The following is a 24,008-nucleotide window of genomic DNA, read 5'->3' as shown; positions in this document are numbered from 1 at the left end:
GCGTCTGGTGCAAAAATAAAGAACATTCTCAGGAAATTCAGCCTTGAGTGAATTGGAAGCGGCAAGTAGGGCAAGGACTGGTTTTAAACCACTTGCCAATGCAAGATCCGTGATAGGCATGAGAACATGGCAACCAAGCTGCCCTAAAAAGCCTGTCCTCGGTTCTTTGCAAACAAATCCCGCAGACATCCAGATCTTCGAACACAAGTACCACTTTCTTAGAAAGCATTTGGGAAAGTGGTGCAACTGTGTACCCTAAATTTTTAATTTTATTTTACTTAAAATTAATATATTTTTAATATTTTTATATCATTTTAATGTATTAATATTAAAAATTAATTTTAAAAAAATATAAAAATATATATTATTTTAATATATTTTCAAATAAAAAATATTTTAAAAAATAACTGTAAATCTACTCTCAAACAACTCCTCGATGAATCATCCATGTTTAACACATTTCTGGCACCAACTCAAATCTGGATTCTCGTTGATCTCTCCATGGCCAAATCAATCACCTTCTCCTCACATCTCTACAACAATAGGCACAGACCCTGAAGCTATTTTGGACCCGTGTTTGCTAGTGGAGCCGAGGGTTTCTTGCACTCCTCTTTCATGTCTTCTTGAGGAATCCCCATTAAAGAAAGTCTGTTATCTTCCAAAGACTCAAACTCTAAAATTCACTATCACAACCGCAAGCCACCTCCAGCTTTCATTCTCAACCTCCTCCACAGCTCAGCCACAACCCACCTTTAAGATTTGCATCCTTTCGTAAAAGCATGAATTCATATTGTTCCAATTATACAAGAGATAATAGCTCCAGTGTTTGGATACATTTTGCTTGCAATTGGATAAGTTTGACTTAGCAGCAACATTTCATGATCATATTTATATATGTTATTGTATCTACGATTATTTAATTTATTTTATGAATTTATTTTGATTTTACTCTTTATTCAAAAAAAAAATAACCAAGTTTAACCATAAAAAACAAAAATAAAAAATAAAAACACATTAAAAAACCAACAAGTTTTGCCTTTAAAAAAAAAAAAAAAAAACTAGTCAAGCCAAAACTAGTCGGGTTTAAACCAGTTTTAGTAAAATCTAATTTTAAATATATATAATTCAATTTAGTTGGTTTTTTCCCCTAGACTTTTCTAAATTTTATTTTTTATATAAAAAATTATTTCTCTCTGTCCATCCCTCCTCTCTATCCCACGGTTGGCTCAAGACACTAACGACCCAAAACCAACCCCGACCAGATATGTACCAGGATATGGTCATTCCTATTTTGTGTCTGGAGAAGTGTGTCAACTGAAAAAATTATCATGGAAAAAAAATACGAACGTGGTTTATACCCAAAACATAATCATCGAATTTGCAAACGTGCGCAAAAGCTGATGAACATGAGTACTCAAAATAGGTCTTATTTAAGCACATCAGAATTCATGGAAGAGCTCATTCTCTATCAAAGCTAGGAAATTCAGAATAACTTAGAAGTCTGTGGTTGCTTTCCTACTGTATAACCGCCGTCTTTTGATTCATCATACGGTATCCCCGAGTACATTACCGTATCTAGTCCTGCTTATCTTCAGGTCTATACTCTGAGCTTTCAGCTTTGGAGCTTGTCGCAGGTTCAGCTTGGTCCCGAGTACCAACCCTTAGAGGTTCCTCTTTGCTAATATGTTGGATGAACATCAGCATTGCCACCAAAAACACAATTATGTACACAGTTCTAATTCCAATCAGCGAACTAATATAGCCCAACAGCGATGGACCACTAACTCTATTCCGCTCCGTTCTTCCTCCCCTATATCCTGCAAGGAATTGTGAGATTTGAGACCCCTGGTCCTCCTCTTCAATGCTTTCTGAACCAATAACCTACACCATTAAAAAAAAAAATTAGAGCGTGTATTATTTCTCCTCATGATATACTATATAGGTAAAAAAAACACCAGTAAAATACGAAACTAATTAATGGAGATTAGAAGTTCCAAAGATTTGAAATATGGTATTTGACTATGGTATTACAGCAGCTATACTTACTGAAAGATACTCCTCATCTCCATCCCAAACAATCATTTTTGGTAGTTTTGTCTCCTTATTGGCACCAAATGTCTCAGTAAATTCTTCCCATTGTTTAACCCCAACAAAACCAAAAACCAGATCACGATTTGCTGATGCAGCAGCCTTCAATATTTTGATCAAGTTTTGTGATTTCTCTTCAGAATCATCCTCCAAGATGGTCAGGACAATTTTCCTCTGATCATCTTTCAGTACCTTCAATGTTTCGGAGTTTATGGGCACAGCCAAAGGAAGAGAATTTTGTGTTATGAATTCCTCCATAAATTCCTCTGCAAGTTTAATAGAAAGGTAAGAACAGCTTATAATTATGTAAAGCAGCAAAGAATAAGTGATCAATCACGAAAGAAACTAAGAAAGAAATAAATGAGGAAAATTGCAAGATGATAATGGAGCAAGAATCTGAACATGCAAGCACCTGCTTGTCTAGGTTCCATCAATCAGACCTCTTAGTGGTACCCTATGGGTTTTTAAAATATACCACACTAAGCTCCATTGAGAGTGATAAATGAGCAACTCAATTGAACAGGGTAATATTTGACCTAAACTCAGAATTAGTACTCCAACACAATTTTCTAAGCAAAAGATTCAGTATTCTACGTTTTGAGTTCTCAGTGAGGACATGTTCCCTGTTTGCGATATATATACCGTGCAATGACAAATTTCTAATATTGCAAATTATCAGTCAGGTAGCATTTCTTGCTCAAACGTCCTCGTCTGCACACAAATGATGCATCTACCAATATTTGAAACAATTAAATGGTATGCCAATCTTTATATGTAATACAGCAACAAATTTGTAACCCTATGATTATCCCAATTTCATCCAGCTTATATTATGCAAATTCCATTATCGAAATGGTGCACAATGCAAAGACAGTACAAACACAGATGAAGCACACAGAAATAACAGAGTATTCTTCCTTTTATTGTGATTGCCAGCAGTATTTTTTATTATTAAGTTCCATTCTTTGAAGCTGATGGTATCTAGAAACAAGTACGGATAGTCAAGAACATGAGATATCTATAAGGCCATCGTCAAATAAGCAAACACTAACAGTTGAAATTCTTAGAGAAAACTGCAAATAACACATTGGTAAGGACAGAATACATATACTTAACACTAATTTATAGGTAATAGGATGAAAACAAACCTTCAAAAGGCCCATAAAAGACGGTATGATCATTGTAACTTGGATGAATAGATACCAAAGCTGGAATCTTGTCAAAATCATATTGTACCATGACATCATCTGAGAAATCACTTGCTACAGAAAACCAAGCCTTCTTCTTATACTTTATGGCTAGATTCGACATCACAGTCTCATTTAAACCAAAACCTATAAATATAGGAAAATGCGTCCCGGCTTCTTCAACAAACTCCCTTATAGCAGAGTCTGAATTAAGGATAGTAACATCAGGAGCAACAAATTTCCTCAGAAAACAAACAAGTAACTCTGCTTTCCTTGGTCCATAATAATCTGTTGGAACGCCATGCATATAAATCTTGAGGGTCGGAAACCCACTGCATCAATCAAAGTAAAGACAAGTAGTAGTTAAACATCATGATACAGAAATTGGCAACACAAACTCATTATCTAAACCCAGCAGCATCATAGAAATACAAAATACAAAAAAGTAGAAGATGATACATACTCGACTTCATGTTTCCTAGCAAGCCGGGTATACTTATCAGCATTCACTTTGGCTATGACTATAGGTTTCTTCAATTCGGCAAGAATGGGAGCAGCCACATCTAACTGTAAGAAAAACAATTAAACTAATTAAATAATATATTGTAACACCAAAGTTTAATACAAGTTGAAAATAACAAAATACACAAGCAACGTCGCCAATTAAAAGAAAAATGAAACCCTAAATTTCTTCAACTCGATCAATATCCATAAATCAAAACTGCTCGACCTAAATTACCGAATCAGTAAAAATCCAGATTGAGAAAAATTCAACACATAAAAAAAGTGAGATCAATTCAAAATATTATCTAGCAAAGCTTCGTTGATGAAGAAGAAGAATACAGAGGAAGAGATAGATACCTCGGGAGCGAGACGCTTGCAGTGGCCGCACCAAGGGGCGTAGAAGTCGACGAAGACATAATCGTAGGCGGAAATAGTTGAATCGAAATTTGATTCATCTAGCTCTAACACAGTATTTATTTTCTCAGGTGGTGTTGTTGATTCTGCTGAAGAGATTATGGATGATGATAATAATACTAATAATAGAAGAGGTGTAGTGTTGAGAAGGATCAAAGGTGATCGCCTCGTCTTCATGTCCTTCGACGGATGGATGATGATGCTGTTCAAACTTCAAACTCACTGTTTTTGTTTTTTATTTTTTTTTTCTGGAACTTGTCAATTTTCAAAATAAAGTTGATTTGGTAAAATTAAGAAAGAGATTGGTTTGGATTTTTTCTTTCTTTCTTTTTAGATATTTACATTCATACTTCATAGTAGCCGCTATATTATTTTAATAATTAATAATTTCAAGATGTTTTGGAAAAGGTTTACTATGTTATTTATTGTGTATTTGAATAGTTGTGTATTTGATTTTTAAAAATATTTTTATTTAAAAATATAGTAAATTAATTTTTAATATTTTTTTATTTTTAATATTAACACATTAAAAATATAAAAAAATTTAATTTAATATTATTTTCATGCTAAAAATATTCAAACATAAATAGAAATATAATATCAAACAACCTCTCTTACACTATGGGTAAACTCTCTTTTTTTTTAATAATTTCATTGACCGAAGTTAAGACTTGGGTTAGATCTACCTCGTAGTTTAATACCTGCGTACATGAAGGAGTAGTATTTCTGAAGAAAAATAAAATAAAAAATAAAATGGGAATATAAATAAATATTGATATCCCACGTGTCTTATACAGAAGATTTGGCAACGACACATAGACTAAATCTGCAGTCAAGCCCTGATATCTTTATCGTGTAACCCATATTTTTATTTTTTTATTTTTTTAATAATATTAGTTTACATGGACTTTGATTAATTTTTTAAAGCCTCGAAGTAAATAATTATATAAGCTTTTAAAAACTTTAAAATTTATAAAACTCGAATTGATATAGAAAACAAACACAAAACACAACAATTTTTTAAATAATATGGGTGATATGTTTTTTTGAGATTTTTTTCATTCTTTACTTGTTTTTTTTATTTAAAAAATATATCAAATTATTTTAATATTTAAAAAGAACCGCACATAAAAATTGTGATTATTCAGTGATCCTCTATGATGTCTTATGACCCGGTTCGGTTGTGAATGAATATGGGTTTTTTTTCTTCTTCTGTATTAATCTTTGAGGCTTCAATTTTATTTATTTATAAAGTAATTAAATAAATTTCAAATACATCTCCCAAATTATTGTGGTAGTCTTAATTACAACTATAAACTAAAAAATATTGACTTTTAATATACATAACTTTTCACTATGTCACGTTTTACTATGGACGTGCCCGTCTTTTTCATTAGGAATCCCTGCTCTTTATATATTCTCTCGTATGTTAAATGTCAGAGAAAATATCCACGATGAATTAAAGATGAACTTTACAAAATTGAAATTAAGGTTATAGTTAAAAAAAACTTAAAGAATAAAAATCAAATTAAACAAATAAAAAACAGAGTCCTTTGTTCAAGAGGTGTAGTTTGATTCTTAAAGTTTCAATTTATGTATTTATCCGGTCCTTGAAGTTTAAGGAATTTACATTTTGATCTCAAAATTTATTTTTTTAACATTTATGTCCCTAAGTGTTGATAGATAAAAGAGAAAATTGCTAGAAAATAGAAAGAATTTAGCAACGAAAAAAATCAATCCATAGTATTAATAAGTTCATTTTATAAAGAGAATTTCCATGGTGATGATTTGAGTTTTCTTCTTGCTGGAAAATATAGATCAAGTCTTGAGAAGTATTTATTTAATTTAATTTTGTATTTTTATACCGATTGAGGAGTTCTTTAAATTAAAAAAGATTTAATGAGATCTTAATGATGTTTTTATAGATAAAAAAAAGCTGAAGAAAAGTTTTTTGAGATATAAAAAAACTCTAACCCTCACTTCCTACCCCTTAAAACTAAGGTTTGGTAATTAGTCACGCGCATACCTATGCTTTGTTTATTTTGAATCAGGTGCATTAACCCATCCTCCCAGACTTAAATGTCTGACTTTTATTTATATTTTTTTTTTATTTGAATAGTTTTGAAAACTGATATAGTTAAACCTAGATGACTAACTAGTTCAACTCGTGACCCGATTAACTCGATTAAGTCTGAGTAAGATCTAGTTGGATTAACTTGAAGGGATTGCTATTTTTCAACAAAATACTTGATTTTTTTAGGAATAACTAAATCTAAACATAAAGTCTATATTACATCTTGATGTAAGATAGTAGCCCATGAAAAATCAAATTATATGGAGAGTTTTTTCATAATTTCATCATAATTCAATTGAGCATCTTTTTACTTTAAACAATTGGATTAACTATTGGTTAAAAAAAATCCAATTTCACTATCATTCTTTGATACTATTGTTATGTTTGCAAACGTATGTATTGAAAGGATGCTTGACCTCCACCACTTTCTTGGAAGGATGAAAAATACTTGTAAAAGTACTGCTTGATGTTCTCGTGATACAGTCTAGCCGTTAGGATAAGGGATTTTTATACCATTAAATATATATTTTTTTTAATTTTCAATGAGATATTGATATTGATATACTAAGTGTTGTGGATTTTTCTAATTTTCACAGTTTGATTTCCTACCTTTAATCTATATCAAATGAATTGTTTGTCTCTTAGTACATCACAATAAAATAATTTGATAAATTAATGTTAGGAATTTGTTGGTATACCCATTAAAAAACTACATGGAATATTGATCTCATAAATGATTTTCACTCTATTTTTTTTTATTATTTATATAGGTATTGGGTCAGTTTGCACGTACCTCAACTAATTTTACAGACCTTGAAGTTAACGATCATATAAACTTTCAATAGTCCTGAGATTTATAAAACTCAAATTGATAATCTCTAAAAAAACAAATCTAAAACCTGATAAATTGAGAACATCTTTATTTTCACTCAACTTTGGGTTATTCATGTGATCAATTTGCTGGTAGCTTCCTGTTTTCGCCCTGAATTTCATGCATCAACCTTTTCTTTTCTTTTCTTTTTCATAACGTAACAGCGGCGAGCTGAGGAAAACATGGGCAGCCGTTACTGTATTGACATTACTTATATCCCTGCTATATTGTGTTTCTTGGAGTTACCAAACAATGTCTACTGTGAGAGAAGGGAAGAAGAAAGAGAAGATAGCTGCAGAGCCTGCGGCTATTTCATGGAAAGAGAAAAAAGATCTTGCTGACAAAGAAGAAGAGGCCTTGGTAAAAGATATTGAAGATCTTAGAGCATGGGTACAAATCATTTAACCCCTTTTTTTATTTTCTAATTTTTGTTTCTTCTTCTTAAGTAGCAACACCAATTGTGTAGCTTCAAGGACAAGGCAGGGCAAAGGAACAGCTAAAGTGTTGACAGTGAGCAGTTTTTGAGACATCACAGCAACCAGTGTTTAGAAATGATGAGCTAATTTTTGGAACAAGTAGCATTTTATCTCTTTTTTTCTTGTAAATAGTTTAAATTTTCGCTCACCACACGACAGTAAGGACAATGGAAGATAGAAAATACTTTAAATTTCATGCTTGTAGAACTTCAACCTCTGATTCGTTTCATGTTTTCTTTTCTCCAGAAAATAAAAACTTAAGCACTCTAATTATTTCTTTTTTCCACGACAGACTGACAAGATTGACGCTATGAATGATGAGCAGTTGAAGGAATATCTGAAAAACAGACCTGAAGAATTAAAGACCGTGAAGATCCAAAAGAGCAAGCCTAGGCAAAAAGTGAGACATTTTCTTTTTATTTACAGACACTGTGTTTCTAAACATGTTTCCTTGTTTTTAAACTGTAAGAATTTGTAACTTGTTTCTAAATTATCAATGCTTTTATTGATGATGATCATGGCTAGTGACAATTCAGGTTCAACGGCTCGGGAAGGCTAAATCTTCAGCTTCAATGGGAATAATGGCTTCAGTGTGGAAATTTCATAAAGAAGACAATGATGACTCTGTGAGACCTGATGTTTGAAAGGCTTCCAACTCAACTTCATTGTATATGCACTAGCTTCTTCTTCACCATATGGTGGCAACTGATCATTTCCTTCAGTGTTTTTTTTTTTTTTATCCATGCTTGTTTGACAGCAAGGTATAGCTTGTGTCACAGAAAATAAGTAAAAAGCCACCACTTAGAGCAAAGCATCTTTGAGTATAGAACTTTAGGTGCTTCGCTCCAACTTCTAAAGCAAAACATATTTTATGTTCTTCGCTCAAACTGGTGGTGTCAAGCACTACTAGGCCAGTGACTTGGAAGCAAACACATGCTGAATGATTTATTATTCGGAACAAGTTTTACCAATGCACCACCTCAACGCGTTAGCCAGCCATTTTTAACTGGCAACACTAAGCGCAGCACCAAAATCCAACTAACCACACACACGCCACTACATGGGACAAAACACACAACTCATTTGCTGAGTTGTGAAGTTATGATCAACCTGTTACCAAATAAACAAGTACTTCTGTTGATAAAAACAATGCCAAATATGTTTTGCAAGAGGAAAACTGGGAGATAAGAAGAAAATAATTGGACAGGCTTTTCTAAATGAGCTGGTGTTTAGGTCAAGATTTTGTATGGGGTAAGCCGAAAACTACAGATGAAAAGTCTGGTTCTATGTAATCTATGAGATCCATCAATCGTACTACATACAAATCATACCACTTAAACCAGACAATTTCATCGAGGAAAATGATAATGGACTCACCCATTGAATATATATACCCTATCGTGTATTCCTGCTTTCTACAAAGGTCATTCTTGCTGGTGTACAACTAATACCAATCCATCCAATGGGAGTAACAAAATCATGGATTCACCATGACAGTTGGCGAAAGCAATCCAAACGAGATCAGAATTAACAGAATTCCACTAAGCTCTAGCATTTCTACCTCCTTTCCGGCTAACAGCCTCACATAATCGGCAAGGCAGCGTGTCAAGGCTTGCTGCCCGAGTCTTTCCATAATTACCCAATACACCACATCTTCTCCATGCATGGTATTCAGCATAGGCTACAGGGTCATTAGCGAGGTCCTTGACATAAGAAGCCAATTCCTCCATGGAGTTAAATTTATTCCCATCTATTATTGAATGTGGAGGAACAAAGTCCAAAACATTGGGTGCGCCAAAGTATATTGGAACTGAACCAGAGTCTAAGGCATAAAATAGCTTTTCGGTCACGTAACTCTCTGTCCAGGTGTTTTCAATGGCAAGAACAAACTTATAATGAGACATGGCACAATGCAGATGATCCCACCATTTTGGTTTGAGACTGGCATCATTGGCACACTCAGGATAGAAAGAAAGGGCCATGTCTAGCCCACCAACATTGTTCAAGCACTTGCCAAAGGAATGGTGAGGCAGCAAGCTGAGAAGGCTCTTAGCCAGCCGGTTTCTATCAGCAAGACAGCGTGACGAAGACCAATAAACAAGTGTATCCTTGGAAGAAGAAAAATAATGAAATCAACTGCTAGTTTCTTTACTGGCAATAACATAATTTCAATGGAAACTGAAAAACTAAAAGCTATCTAGCAAAAAGAACAGAACAAGGAATGAGCATAAGCCCAACACTTACATTGTCCTTACGACGAGACACGTGATAATTTCGACCATTATGAAAGAGTGCACCAGCATATGTTGACTGAACATCATCTTCTGCATGATAGCTGATAAATAAATCCTCACGACCAGAGCGTTTCCTGCCGGCCTCGAGATCCATGTAAACACGAAGGGGATCCCCATTGCGCCTCTAACAAAACACGATAAAAATGGCCAATTTGAAGTAGGCTAAGAAAAACAATTGAACAAAATAGGGATGCACAAGTTACATGAAAAAACTAAACCAGGCTAACTGAGCAAACAACCAGAGAGGATCCAACATCTTGTGACAAGTAAAAAAACTGTAGCAGGGTGATCATCTCTTTTTCATTGTTAACAACAGAAAGAGTAATAATGACCACATGTCATTATCCAAAGATGTCGAAATTCCAGAATCCAGAGCACTGCCAGCTGCAGTACTGCTTGCCAATTCACCTAAATAGTTCTTCTGTGCAGCATATGGTATACAGCAGAATCTGCTCAATTTGGAATTTTACCTGCACTGTAATGAAAGGATGGCTTTTGCCTGTGCCTTCCATAACAGCCAACAAATACCTAATGAAGTATAACCCCAGAACTCCTTCTTTCATCTTCAAAAGCCAGCAGCTCTCAAAGAATTTATTTGTGCTTCATGACATTTGACCTAAGTGACACCCATAGCTTCATATATCTACTACCACAAAGTTCAAGATTGGAATCAGAGGAGCAACAAGTGAGTGTCAGATTCAGGATCTCTTTCACTATGTCATTGCAGTGCCCACACAGCTATTTGTGCAGAAAAAGCATCTTCCTCCTTTTTTTCTAAAATCAGTTCTCTACAATTTTTGGAAGATAATAATAAAAAAAAAAGACTGTTTTGGGGTGCCAAAAAGGTGTTCACCAAACACTCAAGCTAATCATAGCCGCAAAGCAGGAACGAACAGCCACTCAACTATTTCCTTGCAAAGCTAGCACTCATACGCATCACCTTCCCCATTGGTTTTTTTTTTATCATACTTTTCCCCACTGATGAAGTTCATGACTAGTAAAAATATACCCAAGCAACCACCTGAGTGAGAAAAAGAGGCATCAAGAGAGAACTTTGGTATTCCAAATATCTCTCAAGGAAATCAATCTTCTCCGTTTATCTTTACCTTTCAACAAAACTATATATAGATTTTCTCACATCAAAATTCCCATTGTTAGATATGAGCATTGCATTCTTATAAATAAGGCACCCTGTCCAAGTGTTTTTTCTGAGTCTATAGATGCCCATGGTTTGAATAATTTGATATTGATAACATCCCCCTAAATGTTCCAAAGCAAAGACTTGCACGCTTCCTCCTCAATCTATGAGAAGCAATCCAGATCAAATAAACTACAGAATAGACCTCCCTGAACATTACATGAGCTAGAAATATGGACACAAATATTGATGTGGACAACAGTGTTCCCAAATGCCAATCATACCATGTACAACTTGTAGATTAATGGACTCAGAATGCCATCTTTAACAATAAAATTGTTCCAAACAATTTGCTGCAAAATCTGTCTAACTAGTCAATCCTCAACCATCAGTTCTATGTTTATATCCAAAAACCAATTCCAATAGGCAATGTAGGAATCTTAGGTTCAACTTCCAATCCTATCATTGTATCAAAGAAATCAGCTACCAGTAAACGGAGGGCACGGATATTTAGACCAAACAACAAAAATGTTTAAATAATATTATGAGCACAAAACCACATTTCTAAACACTACAAGATCTCATTCACTAATTACCGTATCCTACCTATTTGATGCTCACCTATCACCACTTGATTATTAGAAACATAATCTTATATATCATTTAAGCAATAGAAAATAAAAAAGGCGTCTATCTAAAAGTTTACACCACAGGTTTCTAACAACATATACATGTATGTATTGATTATAATTCCAAAAAACTGAAAATCTCCAAACAAACAAATTTTGTTTCAAAAAAAAATACCTGAAGTGGAGGAGTAGTTGTTTCAAACAACAAGGCATCAGGCTTGTCAGCAAGAACAGAAGACTTCGTCCACAAACAACTCAACCCACAATGACAAGAATATAAATTATCCAGATTGCCAGGAATCCAAGTCCACCCTTTAACCAAAACATTAACATGCTCCATCTTCAACTCACTACACCCCACATCACCATCAACAACTTGCAAAGAAGCAGACCCATTTGTCCCCTTCGACCCAAAAGACCCCAAATTCTTGTGTTTCTCTCTAAACTGAACACAACCCACTTGAGAATCCCATTTCTTGAAAGCAACGAACAGATCAGTGAAAGGATCTGGTGTTGTTTTGACAGGAAAGTTTGGGTCTTTAATAGGTGAGGTAATTGAGGTTGCTATGGATGGAAATTCAAGAAAACCTGAGAAAAAAAGGATAATGATTGTAAAGAACAGCATTAGTGTGATTGTGTAAGTGTTAAGGGGTTTCAATTGCATGGTGAAACAGAATTTTCAACTGGGTCTATCTTCTCTTTCTCTACGGAGAGAAAGAGGAGATTTTTGGAGTTTTTGACTTAAAATGGGATCCTTTTCTTTCAGATTTTTTTTGGATCAGCAGTTTCTTCTGGTTTTAATACATCTGTTGTTCGTGAAGACAAGAGGAGAATGAGAGTTGAAAATATACAACATTAAACAAAGAACAGATAACACCTAATTAACTAGTTTGGCCAAAGATGGATCTAGTCTTAAGTCTAGTCCACTCTGTTTTTTTTAACTTTCATTCTACTCTTTCGGTTGTTCTTAAATTTTCAATTTTGATGGCTAATTTGAGAGACGGCAGATGTTGTTTTGTTAAAATAATTTCACGAAAATGTTTTTCTTTTATGTTTATTTTCCTTAAAGTATTTTATTAGATAATTAGTTAACTTAATATGTTTTAACACAAAAAATTTTAAATAAAAAATTTTTGGCTAATAGAATTTTATAAAATAATTTATCAACTAAAAACACTATCAATCATTTTAATCATTACCACTCATTCACAATTATTATTATCTGGTTGTAAATAATTTATTATTATTATTATTATTATTATTATTATTATATCTATTAACCTTGAAATTTAACATTATTTTCATCTTGTTATTCGGTTTTTGATTTGTGTACTTAGAATTTTAATTGATTATTAAACTTTTAATTTTTTTAATTTAACCCCTGGTTTGATTAATTTCAGCCCCTACAATCATGTGTCATTTTAGTTTGGTTTTTTGTTTTGGATTTCTTCAATCAAGTTCCTAATTGTTCATTAAACTTTAATATTTATGTAATTAAACTCGTGATTTGACCAAATTAACTCTTTAAAATTACAAATCTACCTCTAGACTTTTTCTTTCAATTAAAACCTAAATTGACTTAAAATATTAATTTTTCTTGCAATTAAATCCTCAATAAAATTAATTAAGACTTTTTAAATTCACTTTGAATCTTTACCTATCCAAATTTTTATTTCTTTAACCTAAATAAAAGTATTTTCACCAAATAGACCATTTATCAATTAGAATTGAGTTTATGATTTTGTCATTTTATACATTTTGATTCTCCAACTTTTTCACTTTTTATTTTGGTCTTTCACCACCAGCTTGGACAATTTTTTAGACTTTCTTCATGTATATCCTTTTGTTTTTTGAAATTTTTATTTTATTTTTTCTCTTCTTGATTTTTTTTTAGTAAAAAATGAGTAACAACATTACTGTCTCAATTTAAAATTTTAAATTATTAAAAAACTATATAAAACAACATTTTAAAACTCAAATAAAAACCTTTTGAGGTTTGTCAAAGCCATTTAATGTGTATCTTGTATTATAATTTAATTAAAAACTAAATAAGAATAGAAAATTTTAAACTTATAATAGTTTAGTCAACGTACTAGTTTATAGGCAAGCACAATGATGGGGTTAGATAAAAACATTTTGAACATAATAAAAAAATATTAGTTTAAATTATTTAATATTATTATTAAACTCGGCCAACAGGTTAACCTTGAAATCTCTTGATCTAACTTCTTGTCTAACTCTATTTTAAAATTAAATCGTGTAGGAATTGTCATAACAAAATCTAGTCAACAATACATAGCCGGTTCAAAGACAACCTGGTTAACCAGTAAAACAATTATGAGAATAAAATTTAGAAAAAACGATGAAATTGACAAAAAAAACCTTTCAGCCCAACTTCTTGCCTATCTCAAATTCAAAATTAAATCATCTGAGAGTTGTCTTGACATGACCAAATCAATTTGATTAGTCCAAAAGCAATTCAATCAATAGGTAAAAATAATATGATGATGAAATTAAAAGAAAAAACTATTAACTTGCCTCTTTGCTTATCACGAATTTAAAATTAAATTGTGTGGAAGTTGTTTTAATGTGATCTAGTTTACTTGATTGGTTCAAAGATAACTCGGATAATACTTAAAAAAGATCTGAGTATGAAATTTTTGAAAAAAAAATTGAAAAAGAGAATTGAAAAAAAAAGGGCTAATTGAAAGAAAAAATAGCTTTAATGGTGAAGCTCCTGAAAGAATATATAATTGTGGTTTAAAATATATATTAAAATATATATTAATAGGTTTTTAGGTATAGAAGGTAATGTTAGTTTTGTATATATAATTGTGGTTTAAAATATATATTAAAATAATATTTTTTTATTTTAAAAAATTAATTTGAATTAAACATGTTAAAATGATATGAAAATATAAAAAAATAAATTTTGAATAAATTTTTTTAATTTTTTTAAAAATATAATTTTAACGAAGTTCCAAAAAACATAGTAATTCCCTAATTGTGAAGCAATTAGTTATTATGGCACTACTTCACATTTAAATATTATATTTGAAAACCATCTCAATAAAAAGAAGTTTAAATAATCTTACAAAAGTTTTTATATTAATTCTCTTCTAACACCTTCACTCCGATGCAGACAAATTATCATAAAAAACATACGTGTCACATTTTTACATTTGATTGATGACCAATAAGATCAAGCAAATAGTCTAGTTGAAAAAAAAAAAATCCTTGTCTGGAAAGGATGACAGATAATAACATAGTTTTTAGACTCGGTCTGAATTTTGAGTTTTGACTAGATTATTTAGGTTAATTTTTTTTTAAAAAAAATCAAAACGACATCGTTTTAATAAAAAAAAAACAAAAGTTAACGGGTTGTAACCGGATTTTTAACCGGGTCATGTCGGGCTGCCGGGTCACACCGGGTTTTTTCTTCAACTCGGTTCAGTTCCAGCCTTGGGTCAGCCGGGTCCTAGATCAACCCGCAAAGCCGGGTTTTAAAACTATAAATGAGACAACAAAATCTTTTCCACTCATGGACAAATAAAATAATAAACTCTCCTTAATTAAAGACTTCGTTAATTGTTGCCATGTTCGAGAATTTATATAAAATTATTTTAAAATTCTGATTCAACAATTTAAATTTTTAAATTAATATTTTTTTTTTTTAATATAACATCTTAAGTAAAAACAAATGTTAGAAAATTAACATAATCTCATTTTTAGGGTGTAATTTAAGGGGATATCTTAAGAGCCTTTATTGTCAATTCGCACCAAACTGATACAGACAATTATCATATGAAAAATACAAAGATTACAGTTTTACATTTGATAGATCATCGATAAGATCAAGCAATCTAATACGAAAAAAAATGGATTATTATCCAGAAAGGATGACAGATGAGACAAAATGTTTTTAACTCGTGGACAACTACGGTAATAAAATCTTTTTTTTTATTAAAAACTTTAAATTTATTTGTTTTTATTGTTTAAAAATATTTAAAAAAAATTAAATTTGTATTTTATTTTTTTTCTTTACTTTAAATTAATATTTTTTTGATGTTTTCGGATCGTTTTAATATACTAATGTTAAAAATAAATTTTAAAAAATATTATTTTAATGCATTTCCAAACAAAAAATATTTTAAAAAGCAACAACTATCACAATATTAACCAAGCTATTTGTCAATTATTATTATTATATTATGATAGTAAAAACTTTGAATTTATCACCCTTATTTTTTCTAATTAAATTATTAAAGAATAGTTATGCATATATACTAGTTTTAAACTGAAAATATTTTCACTTGAGTGGTATGTTAAGTAATTAATATTAACTCGTTATAATTTTTTTATCTAATAATTTAATTTTTTTTATTGAAATAATTATTTAATATGATATTAGAGATATAATAACTAAATAGTCATGAGTTTTAATTTTATCATTTTTATTTTTTTAATTAAATTAATAAAATTAAATATAAGATAATAGTAAAGACCCAGAAGTTTCTCTTTAAAAATAACTTTTTTATTTAAAGATATATATTAAAAAAGTTGATATAAAATTATTATAGAAGCCGCACTTGATAGTTTATTTAAATTTTTGAGGTGGTATGATTAATTATTTAATATACCGAGAGACACCAAATAATTGGTATTAATAAATTAATAAAACTAAAAATAATATAAAAAACCAGTTGAGAGATGGTGCAGGAGATGGCTGTGAAAGGGAAATGCAATCTTTGTATCAGCAGGCAATCTTTGTAGGTCCCCATGCTAATGTCTGGACCTGTGCACAGTCAAGAGTCCCCCACTTCGTACCATGCATCGCCATAAATGGACGGCTTCAATGATCTTGCACTCATTATCATAATTTTATTGTTGGAAAATAATTCAACTAGCTAATTGGTCTGTATCCGATCTAGTTTAATTTATAGGTATCAACGATGATCTAATCCAAAATCTTAAAACTTCAGAGATAGATTTAATAATTAAAAAGATTTACACTTTTTTAACCTTTTGAATTACGATCTTAGAATTAAAATTTAAAAATATTGTGTGCTCTTAAAGTCTAATAAAAGAGAGACTTTATAAGTCAATCTACTGTCAAAAAATTAAAATACAAAAAAAGAATTGTTAAGGAAAAATATTTTATTATTGTCTACCAATATAAAATGCAATGAGAAATCTTTATTAGTAATTTCCAATGAAAATAAAGATGAAATAAAGATATTTCATCAACAATTTCACTGACCTTTCAGACATTATAAATTGTCGACAAAATTCTTGTCAATGCTTTCAAAAGGAATTATAACCCAACAGTTCCCCCCACTTCTTCATCTTCTACTTTTTCTTCTTCAATTCAATTCAAACCATAACCCCAATTTTTTTTAAATATTTGACAACCCCCCTCTAAAATCCACCCACCCAACTCGTTAACCTCAAGACAACATCCTTTCATCAGTTCCATTTCTTATCAAGCTTTACTTCATCAAGTAAGAAAATCCACCTGTTTTTGTTGTAACACCTATTTATGTTCAAAGTTAATTTATTCAAAACTTGTTTATTAAATTTGTAGTTATGATATGTATTTAAGTGTTTTACTTGTTTTATAATGATAATTTTGTTGTATTAATGTATGATTTGTAATTTAGAGTTTGTTTGGGATTTACAGGAAATGGAATTAATTTATCACTTGATGAAATTGAGTGTGATTTTGTAACTTCAGTGGGATAGAATTGAAGAAATTATAGGTAATTTAATAGGTACCAATTATTTTTTTTCAAATTTTATGATTAAGTTCAAAATTTGGGTTCTTTGGATTTCCTAAGCTATATGGGGATTCTAAGTATAACAATTTAAAATAATTTAGAAAAAATTGATGTTATCTTTTTGTTTGACTATTAAACAAATTGGTGTGAAATTGCTTTTAGATTATTACTAATGGGTTTTATGTATGGTATACACAATAGGCAATTCACTTTTTCTAAAGGTATCATGCCTCCAAACAATCTTAGTAGGGGATTCAAAACTCATCACTCTTATTATAGCCAATCAAGCAGGACCAATCAACTTAACAATGAAGCCAAATCTCTCCCACATGATTAAGGTATCAATCACTTTGTGTCTTCGTTTTTGTTATTGTTTTTTTTTTAGAACCAACTGTTTGATATATTGCTTATGTGAAAATTTATTTTAGGTTTAATAAGCTTTTAATATATGAAAATTGAGTGCGATTTGTATTCAGAATTCCTCATCTTTTACGTGTCTCCTTCTATGTCAATATCATTGTTTAAGCATGTATTCGTACTTTAATATGTCTATTTAATGAAGATTATTAACTTTATAAATGAATTCTACTAAGAGGTGCAATTGAATATTAGTTGAGAATGAATGAAATTAACATGCAACCTTATTTTTAGCATGTTATTGTTATGTTTTTATATTTCAGTTCAGTTTGTTGATATAAATATAATTGGATCCATGTTGTTGTTCATGATTTTGGGTAGTGTGATTGTTGTGGTTAGGGATTATAAGATACAAAAAATTAAAAAATATTGTAATATTTGATGGAATCATTGACAAAAAAAATTATATTAGGTGACTAAATAGTGATGAAATTGCCAACAAAAGCTTTGACGGATAACGAGATACTTTTTGATGATGTTTTTCCTTTGGCAACTCAATTACCCATGTAATTTTACCTAAATTCCAATGGAATATTTTATCGGTGTTTTCTAATTTTCAAGTAGTGGTGCTCCATAACTTGCATAATTTTACCATTGTTTTATATTGAATTTAAAAAAAGATTATGACATCTAAAAATTTAAAAAGTAAAAGGATTGAATTTTACTTCATATCATGACATTGAAACATGTTTTTTTCAATCACAAACCACCTCTTTAATTTCTTTAAAGAAATAATTTTTGTTTAAGTAATTAGTGTGCACAAAGCTTCTTTTTTTTTGGAAATAGATATCTTATTTTCAGAAATCAAATCTATGTTCCATTCAATAATTATGTAAACTTCATTTCAATTTTTTATCATATATTTTATACATTAGTAATTTATGTATATAATTTCTTCTTGCATTTGAAATATAGAAGCTTGATTTAAGTAGTGAATACTTTGACAAAAAAAAAAAAGGCAGAAAACAACTATATATACTGATTATACATTTTAATTAAGCAATGCTTGTTTTTCTTGTTTTCTCTTTGTTGTACAATGGCTTCTAGATCAACTTCGATATGATTGTATTTTATGTATGGATTGAAAAAGATGACAACTAAAATGAGGTATGGTTGCTTTTGTTAGGGTTTCAAAGATCTTATGTGCATTCAAATCCCATAAAAATGGATCATGAAACTTGGTTTATCTCTTAGGGTTCATTTGTTTGTACAATATTAGATATGTGTTTGTATTCTACATGAATTTCCATGAACTCTGAATATGATCATTCCTTCACGGCCCATAACAAGTTGCTCTCCTTGTTATGTAGGACTTCTCTGTATACCTTATCTAATTCTTGATAGAAAGCACACTTTCTAATTCAAGCTTATAGGTTAATATTGCATGGTATTAGTATAACTGTTAATATATATATATATATATATATATATATATATATATATATATAGAGAGAGAGAGAGAGATAGAGAGAGAGAGAGAGAGAACAATACAAAGAAAAGAGTTTTGTATTTAATGTAGTGTATTGTTTACAAGAGAGTGCACTATATTTATAGACTAAACAAAAGGGTGGGTTTCCTTATCTAACTAATATGGGATATATATATTTATTATGTAAACTAAGGGGATTTTTCTCTTCCTAACCAATATAGGATACATTATAAAGATTAACAACCCCCCTTAAACTCAAAGTGGTAAAATGAAGACCAACTTGAGCTCGAAAACTAAATTTTAAAGGCATTCATAAGGATAAGCCTTAGTGAAGATATTAACAATCTGGTTAGTAGATGAAACTGAGAATAATCTAATAGTCTCATGGGTAAGATGGTGTTGCACAAAGTGACAGTCAATCTTAGAGAGTGTTTGACAGTGTGGTAACAGTTACTTTTTAAATAACTTTTTGTGCCGAAATGTATGTCAATGATGTTTTTTCATTTTTTAAAAATTATTTTTGACATCAGCACATCAAATCGATCCAAAATATACAAACCATATTAAATTTTAGCAAAAAAAAAATTAAATTTTTTAGGAACGCGGTTTGCACCGCGTTCCCAAACGCATTTTTAATGTATTTTGCGTGTTCATAGAATTTATCATTGTGAGCAATCTAAATAGAACTTTGATTATCACAGTTGATGATAATTGCAGTAGAATGAATGACACCCATGTCTTTAAGTAACCAACGAAGCCAAAAAAAAATTGTATCAGCAAGGGCCTGATACTCAACTTCTTTATTAGATCGAGCAATAACTATTTGATTCTTATTGTGTAAATACATAAAAGAATCACCTAGAAAGAAACAATAGCCAGCGATGGATCTATGATCAGTAAGGTCACCTACCCAATCTGCATCTAAGTAGGCATGAAGTTCAAGCGAAGAGTGGGCAAAGAAATGGAGACCATGAAACAATGTCCCCTTAATATATTTGAGAATATGAAGCATGACTATATAATAAGGTATACTATAACCATATCGGAGGCACTTTCCAAAAGTAAAAGCATTTTTAGATAGCAACATAACCTAGTTGAGGGACCATACTAATGATCTTAACCATTACCTACTTCCCCCTCTATTTCTTCACATGGAAGGACTTGTCTTATAAAGTACCTTTCACAGGGCTTTTTGGCCTAGTAGAAAAGGAAAAGAACTAAGAGATGAAAGCCCATTATCAATATTGTTGATAATCATATAACAGTGTCTGAATATAGTAAACATTGGCTCCATATTAAAGATCCCCAACAGTTTCTTGAAAGTAGAAAAGTAGGTCCATCTATTGGGGTAGAGCTAGGCTAGACTCGGGTTATTGTAACGAAATACATCCTTTATAAACCCTTGCAAGGAAAACAAGTACTCAAACTCATACATACACATAAAGGCAATAATGATAAAGTTACCCCCAACAAGTTTGTTGGTGACCTAGGTAACCCGATCATCCAACTCAAGTATTAGTATCGTGAAGTCTCTTGGTTGTCTAAAGTTTGCAAATGACACTTTCTCATAAGATATTTTGCTTTGCTCCTTATCTTGAGGAGCCCTAGGTATTCTTATTTGTCCCCTGAGGTCTGCAACCTCTCTAAGGATAATCTCATCTTCTCTTCCAGTAGAGAAGGGATGAGCTAGATCACTCTATGATCTAGGGCCTATTATAATGGCAATTGACCCCTAACGGGCGATCTTAATTTTAGGATTGAAACTGAAATTTCCCTCAAATGAAACAATCTTAATATTTCTAGAACTCATTTTTAAAAAAAAATAGGACAAAGGAAAAACAAGATAAAATGTTTTTATGTTTACCTAGAAGAAAACATTTCTTTAAACGACTGAGAGACTTGATCTTCTCATTTAGGGCTCATGTTACAGAAAGCTTAGATAACGTTTTTGGAAGAAAAAAAAAAGAAATTGAAAGAGAATATGGTTTAAATAGGCCATCGTTTCTCACTTCTACTAATGAGTGAAAGACATGTGGCTCATCTCCATAACACTAAGTAGGATACGTGTTTATTACTTAGATTGCATACCGCTAAGTGGTCTTTTCAAAGAGATTTATGACTAGCCTCTGACATTAGTTGCAATCAATATAGGGAGGCATCGTATTTCTAGGGAAGACATAATGAATATAACCAGTTGATTTCCTTAAGGTTTTTCAGTCCTTTCACATGGAATGCATAAAAACTTGGGGGGTAATTAATGAATTAGCATCCTTGGATTCAGCTATACGTTGAGCCTGAGCGAACATGGGTAAGGCAGCTTGCCAGACCCATCGCCCATGAGCTTGGCAATATGCAAAGTGTGAAGGGCTAAAAGTCTAGAGATTATTATAGAACCAATGTTGAGCCATAAGGCTTTAGTTATTCTTATAACTTTTAAATAAAATATTAATATCAAGAATATTCACCTCCTTACATCTTTAGGTGTATAAAAGTATTCTAAGAGCCTACCATGTTTTTATTTTTATTAATAATATATAAATGATATTTGTCCTGTATTAATGGTGTGTAAGAAGCATTTTTTATTTATTAATGTTATTAAGAGGAAATAATTTTTCTTCCCCTCCATTTCAGCAAAATCACAAGGTTGAAGGGCAGATCATTTATTAAAGCATGACATGTATTTTGATATTAATTGTTTAGATATGTTCTCGTAGCTAAAACTAAAAGTGTTAAAAAAGATTTTACAAAAAGATACTAGCACTCCACTTGAAATACTAGATTATATAATTAAATTAAATTATTTTCCAAGTATTTGTATTGCTTATAGAATTTTATTGACAAGTACCTTCAACATTTGCAATCGCTGAAAGATATGTTTTAAAATTAAAATTAATTAAATCTTATTTAAGGACAATAATGTTACAGGAAAGATTAAATAGATTGGCTATATTATCTATAGAGAAGGATCCATTAGCAAAGCTCGATTTTAAAATTTTGATTAACCAATTTGCATCTTAAAAAGCAAGAAAATTTATTTAAAAAATAATAATAAAATATTTCTTAAATATTTTAAAATATCCTATTTATAATTTTATCTAAGATTTTTCTGATTCTGATCTCCTAGCAATTATTTTCTCTCAAAAAGTGGATAGAACCCCATTTATGTTGTTAATTAATTGACATAATTTCAATTTGTTTTTCTTCGGAAGAAGTTTATAGGGTAGATGTATGTCAGGGGTTCGTAGAGGTTGAAAGATAGAAAATTTGTCCTCTGCAACCTAAAAAAATTCAATTAACTTTTCTCTCGGCCCATACTCTAATTCTGATCTTTCTCCCCATGCAGTGTTCAATAATTGCAGTGGATCACTTGCAAAGTATGTGCATTAATTGCAGGCAATTTTTTATTTTTTTTATTTTTGAAAGGGATTGCAAAGAATGTTCTTTATTTATAGGAAATTGATCCACGAGAAGGGAAAAAAATCAGTCACCTAACTTGGAAAACTTTTTTTTTCTTCCCATACACTAACGAAAATCATGACCAAAAGTTGTCTTCGTCATTCTTCTTCCTCATCTGTATACATGATGTAAGAGAAAGATATGCTACAGAAATGCAGCCAATAATCAGTTCTGAGTTCTGACAGCTTGATGTTAAGCTACATGTGCCTGTACAGTGACAATGATTGGTAGTCACTAGCTCATATATATATATTATTCTTGTTTTGTGTTTGGATGCATTTTAAAAAACATATTTAGCTTAAAAAATTATTAAATTTATATTTTCTTAGTATTTTTTTGTTATTTATATCAGTAACATTAGAGCATAAACTTTATTATTTTCACGTTTCGGAAGGTTTGTCTTCACATATAGTTAGTGGGGTATGGAAGTCTCAGTTGCCAAGTCACAAACACCATGTGAAACGAAGACATACAACGCATGCAGTACTTGGGCAATTGAAGTAGAACAGATACATTAATGGAGGGCACAATCATACGTCTCTCTCCCTGCAAATGCATGTGTTTTATAAATGGCTTTGAGTGGACATCAGGACTTGAGAAGTCCACGTTGAGTATCTCGACTACGTACGTACCATATCTTTTATGATAAAACGGGCGCACATCCTAGCTATCCCTGGCTGGCTGGCTCTATATATAAATATTCGCCACGCCTACATTTTCATATCCAACTCAAATGCAGTTCTTAGCTTTTTCTACCTTCTGTATAACATCACTGTCTCTTTTAAGTTAGATCTATCTTCTGATGCCAAAGAAAGCGGAGAACGGAGGAGGAGGAGGAGGAAGAGCTCGGAAAGGGCACTTTGTGGTCTATGTGGGCAGTGAAATGAAAAGGTTCGTCGTTCCCACATCTTACTTGAAGAATCCTGTCTTCCTGCAATTGCTAGATAAATCTGCAGAGGAATATGGATTTGATAACAGAAATGGAATAGTTTTGCCTTGTGATGAATCCACTTTCAAAAGTCTCACTGCCTTCTTGGCCAAGCATTAATTACTCGTAGTATATGAGCTTTGTGTTTGTGTTTGCAAATGTAATTAAGTGGCGACTTGTCTGTAAATATAACACCTATTGAGAATGTTTCTAATTGATCATCAGTCGTCAGTGTTACGTGATTAAACGATCATCAACGTTTTTTTTTCTTAATGAAAATCGATCAGAATTTTATTAACTGAAAATAAGCCATCAAGTGGCAAATA

At 31.3% G+C, this 24,008-nt stretch overlaps 3 protein-coding genes across 3 annotated transcripts; 1 reads left to right on the top strand and 2 right to left on the bottom strand.

The window, feature by feature from the left end:
* Positions 1-1,351: 1,351 nt before the first annotated feature.
* LOC7467418 (protein disulfide-isomerase 5-2) lies at positions 1,352-4,489 on the bottom strand. Its single transcript, XM_002325514.4, has 5 exons — positions 4,137-4,489; positions 3,739-3,842; positions 3,237-3,607; positions 2,047-2,354; positions 1,352-1,881 (listed from the first exon to the last, which is right to left on the bottom strand). The coding sequence occupies exons 1-5, from the start codon at positions 4,368-4,370 to the stop codon at positions 1,576-1,578; spliced, it is 1,323 nt and encodes a 440-aa protein (XP_002325550.3). The 5' UTR covers positions 4,371-4,489; the 3' UTR covers positions 1,352-1,575.
* Positions 4,490-7,315: 2,826 nt separating this feature from the next.
* LOC7475797 (uncharacterized) lies at positions 7,316-8,419 on the top strand. Its single transcript, XM_002325949.3, has 3 exons — positions 7,316-7,528; positions 7,907-8,014; positions 8,151-8,419. Exons 1-3 carry the CDS (start codon positions 7,391-7,393, stop codon positions 8,256-8,258), a joined length of 354 nt encoding a protein of 117 aa, XP_002325985.3. The 5' UTR covers positions 7,316-7,390; the 3' UTR covers positions 8,259-8,419.
* A 308-nt stretch (positions 8,420-8,727) lies between these two features.
* Positions 8,728-12,653, bottom strand: LOC7467417 (alpha-(1,4)-fucosyltransferase). The gene is made up of 3 exons (XM_002325513.4): positions 11,851-12,653; positions 9,859-10,032; positions 8,728-9,722 (listed from the first exon to the last, which is right to left on the bottom strand). Exons 1-3 carry the CDS (start codon positions 12,337-12,339, stop codon positions 9,156-9,158), a joined length of 1,230 nt encoding a protein of 409 aa, XP_002325549.4. The 5' UTR covers positions 12,340-12,653; the 3' UTR covers positions 8,728-9,155.
* Positions 12,654-24,008: the final 11,355 nt, after the last annotated feature.

The sequence above is a fragment of the Populus trichocarpa genome, chromosome 19 (assembly GCF_000002775.5).
Source record: "Populus trichocarpa isolate Nisqually-1 chromosome 19, P.trichocarpa_v4.1, whole genome shotgun sequence".
Lineage (NCBI taxonomy): Eukaryota > Viridiplantae > Streptophyta > Magnoliopsida > Malpighiales > Salicaceae > Populus > Populus trichocarpa.
This window is presented reverse-complemented; position numbering and strand designations above follow the sequence as displayed.